This window comes from Streptopelia decaocto (assembly GCF_964273445.1).
Source record: "Streptopelia decaocto genome assembly, chromosome: 1".
NCBI classification, from domain to species: Eukaryota; Metazoa; Chordata; class Aves; order Columbiformes; family Columbidae; genus Streptopelia; species Streptopelia decaocto.
The window spans coordinates 94856333-94859138 of record NC_138663.1 but is presented as its reverse complement, the minus strand read 5'-3'; the positions used below and the strand labels follow the sequence as shown (position 1 = coordinate 94859138).

At 55.0% G+C, this 2806-nt stretch overlaps 1 protein-coding gene across 1 annotated transcript; it reads right to left on the bottom strand.

The window, feature by feature from the left end:
* Positions 1-1249: 1249 nt before the first annotated feature.
* On the bottom strand, positions 1250-2281 carry LOC309453069 (inositol 1,4,5-trisphosphate receptor-interacting protein-like 1; the record flags this gene model as incomplete). Its single annotated transcript, XM_082076205.1, has 1 exon — positions 1250-2281. The coding sequence occupies one exon, from the start codon at positions 2279-2281 to the stop codon at positions 1250-1252; it is 1032 nt and encodes a 343-aa protein (XP_081932331.1).
* Positions 2282-2806: the final 525 nt, after the last annotated feature.

Below are 2806 nucleotides of genomic sequence, written 5' to 3'. Positions count from 1 at the left end.
CAGCCTTCTGGCGTGTCAGCCACTCCTCCCAGCTTGGTGTCATCAGTAAACTTGCTGACAGTGCACTCTATTTGCTCAACCAAGTCATTGATTAATTAGTGAATAGTACTGGCCCCAGTACTGACCCCTTAGGCACTCCACTAGATACAGGCCTCCAACTGGACTCTGTCCCATTGACCACAACTCTCTGGCTTCTTTCCTTCTTCCAGTTCACAGTCCACCTCACTACCCGATCACCCAGACCGCACTCCCTCAGCATAGCTGTGAGGATGCTGTGGGAGACTGTGTCAAATGCTTTACTGAAGTCAAGGTAGACCACATCCACCGCTCTGCCATCATCTATCCAGCTGGTTATGTCCTCATAAAAGGCGATGAGGTTGGTGAAGCATGACTTCCCCTTGGTGATGCCATGTTGACTGCCCCTAATGACCTTGGCATATCCTTGATATGCCTTGAGATGGCACCAAGGATAAGTTGTTCCATCACTTTCCCAGGGATGGAGGTGAGGCTGACCGGTCTATAGTTACCCGCGTCCTCCTTCCTGTGCTTTTTGAAGACTGGAGTGACATTTGCTTTCCTCCAGTCCTCAGGCACCTCTCCCATGTCCCAAGACTTGTCAAAGATGATGGAGAGTGGTCCAGCAATGACCTCAGCCAGCTCCCTCAGCACCTGTGGGTGCATCCCATCTGGACCCATGGATTTATGGATGTCCAGATTGCCTAATTGCTCCCTAACCCAGTCCTCATCAACCGAGGCAAACTCCTCCATTGTCCTGCCTTCCTCTGGGGCCTCAGGGGTACAGGGCTCCTCAGGACAGCTTCCGGCAGAGCAGACAGAGACAAAGAAGGCATCCAGTAACTCTGCCTTCTCTGTATCTTCTGTCACCAGGGCACCCACCTCGTTCATCAGTGGGCCTACATCGCCTCTAGTGTTAGTTGTATCTGCCATGTATTTGAAGAAGCTCTTTCTGTTGTCCTCGACCGCTCTCACCAGGTTTAATTCTAAGGAGGCCTTAGCTTTCCTAGTTGCCTCCCTACAGAAAAAATACCTTGTATCTGGGCTTTCAGGACCGTTTCAATCTTCTCAGATTTAAATGCGGATTTCTCTTGTTTATAAAGGGATCTGGCCATATAAGCTTTATTTGTAAAACTCTTTAATCTATGACATAGTGGAGCATCTAGCTTTCAAAATCCCTTGATCAAGTTTCTTCAGGTAGGCACTAGAAGTCCACAGAAGTCCACACGGTGTCCTAGTCGAGGCTGAGGAAGGACTCGGAGTCATCTAGCGACACCCCAAAAGTCATCTGAATGGACAGGTTTTCCTGCCCTTTCCGTACGCTGAGCTTGCAGGTGCGTGTGGTGGGCAGCACCGTCAGCTGGCAGAGGTGTGACAGAGGTATCAGCTTCCAGGCATCTTTCACCAGCATCTGGAACCAGCAGGTGGTTTTCTCGATGTCCAAGTATGAGTTGGTGCACAGGGTGTTGAGGAGGCTGGGGCCTTGACTTTTCAGCTCATCCTCGCTGTGGTGGAGGAAGCACAACCTGTCCCCCAGCAGCTGCTCCCACTTGCACATGCACTGGAGCTGCACACGGAGGCAGGATTCGCTGGTCAGCACGTCCTTCGCGGTGTCCGTCTCCAATAAGAAGGCATGGCCGGGGGGAGGCTGCAGGGGCACCAGCAGTTGGTAGAGGACATTGTCCTCCCGGGCACTCCACCCTTCGTAGACATAGCCCATCATGATGGCCGGCTGCAGCCGTGGCTTGAAGGTCTTCCCGGAAAGTCTTCGGCAGCTACTAAGAAGCTCCTCTACCAGGTCCTCCACCAGCCTGCACTTGTCAGCCATGTACGGTGCTGGCAACATGATGTGATCAGCCACACATCCAGCCAGATCCCCAATGCCGCCATAGTCATCATCATCATCGTCATCTTCTTCTGCCTCTTCATCCTCTTCTTGACGTTCAGGGCTGCCTTGCTGGCAGCTGCTTTCTGGCTTGTGGCTCCTTTTCCTGGTCCTCCAGCAGAGCCACAGGAGCAGGAGCAGGGCTCCTGCCCCAAAAGCAGACACCCAGAAGCACCACTGCTGGGAGGCAACAGAGAGCAGGACTTCTCTGGCCACCCCATTCTGCTTCAGGGTCTCCACCAAACCTTGCAGCAGCTGAGTCATCTTGCGGCTCAACTGCTGTGTGAGCTGCTGCACGACACAGTGCAGCTTGTCAATCATCTCCAGGGTGTTGTGGACAAAGTCCAGCACAGCCAGGATGAGGAACACAACGAGAGCCATGGCCTGTAGGACAGGGAAGAGAAGGGGTCTCAGTGGGGCTGGGCAGGAGGGAGCTCGTGGTGGGGGACGCGACGCGGGAGCCTCAGGGACCCAGGGGCACGAAGGGAGAGGGGACGGATGGCGCTGGGATGCACATGTCCCCACTCTGTCACAGTGCTCAGCCCAAGGTTCTCCCCCAAGCGGCTGGACCCTCACTCCAGCCTGAGACCCCCCTACCCAGGGTTTGGCATTTCTGCCCCAGCCCTTGTCCAGCCCGGCCCCCCGTGTGTGCACCCACCGCTGGCCCAGGTTGCACTGCAGCCACCCTGCCTCTGGGGCCCCTGGTGACTGCCCTGCCCATTGTGACCCGTCCTCTGTGCTGTCACAGGAGCTCCAGGGGCTGGAGCAAACATTCCCCTGCGGGCCATGGAAAGGACCATGGTGTGGAGCAGCTATTTACCTGCAGTCCATCAGAGAGACTGTGGTAGAGCAGCTATTTCCCTGTAGCTCAGGAAGAGAACCACGGTGGAGCTTGTCCTGGTTTTG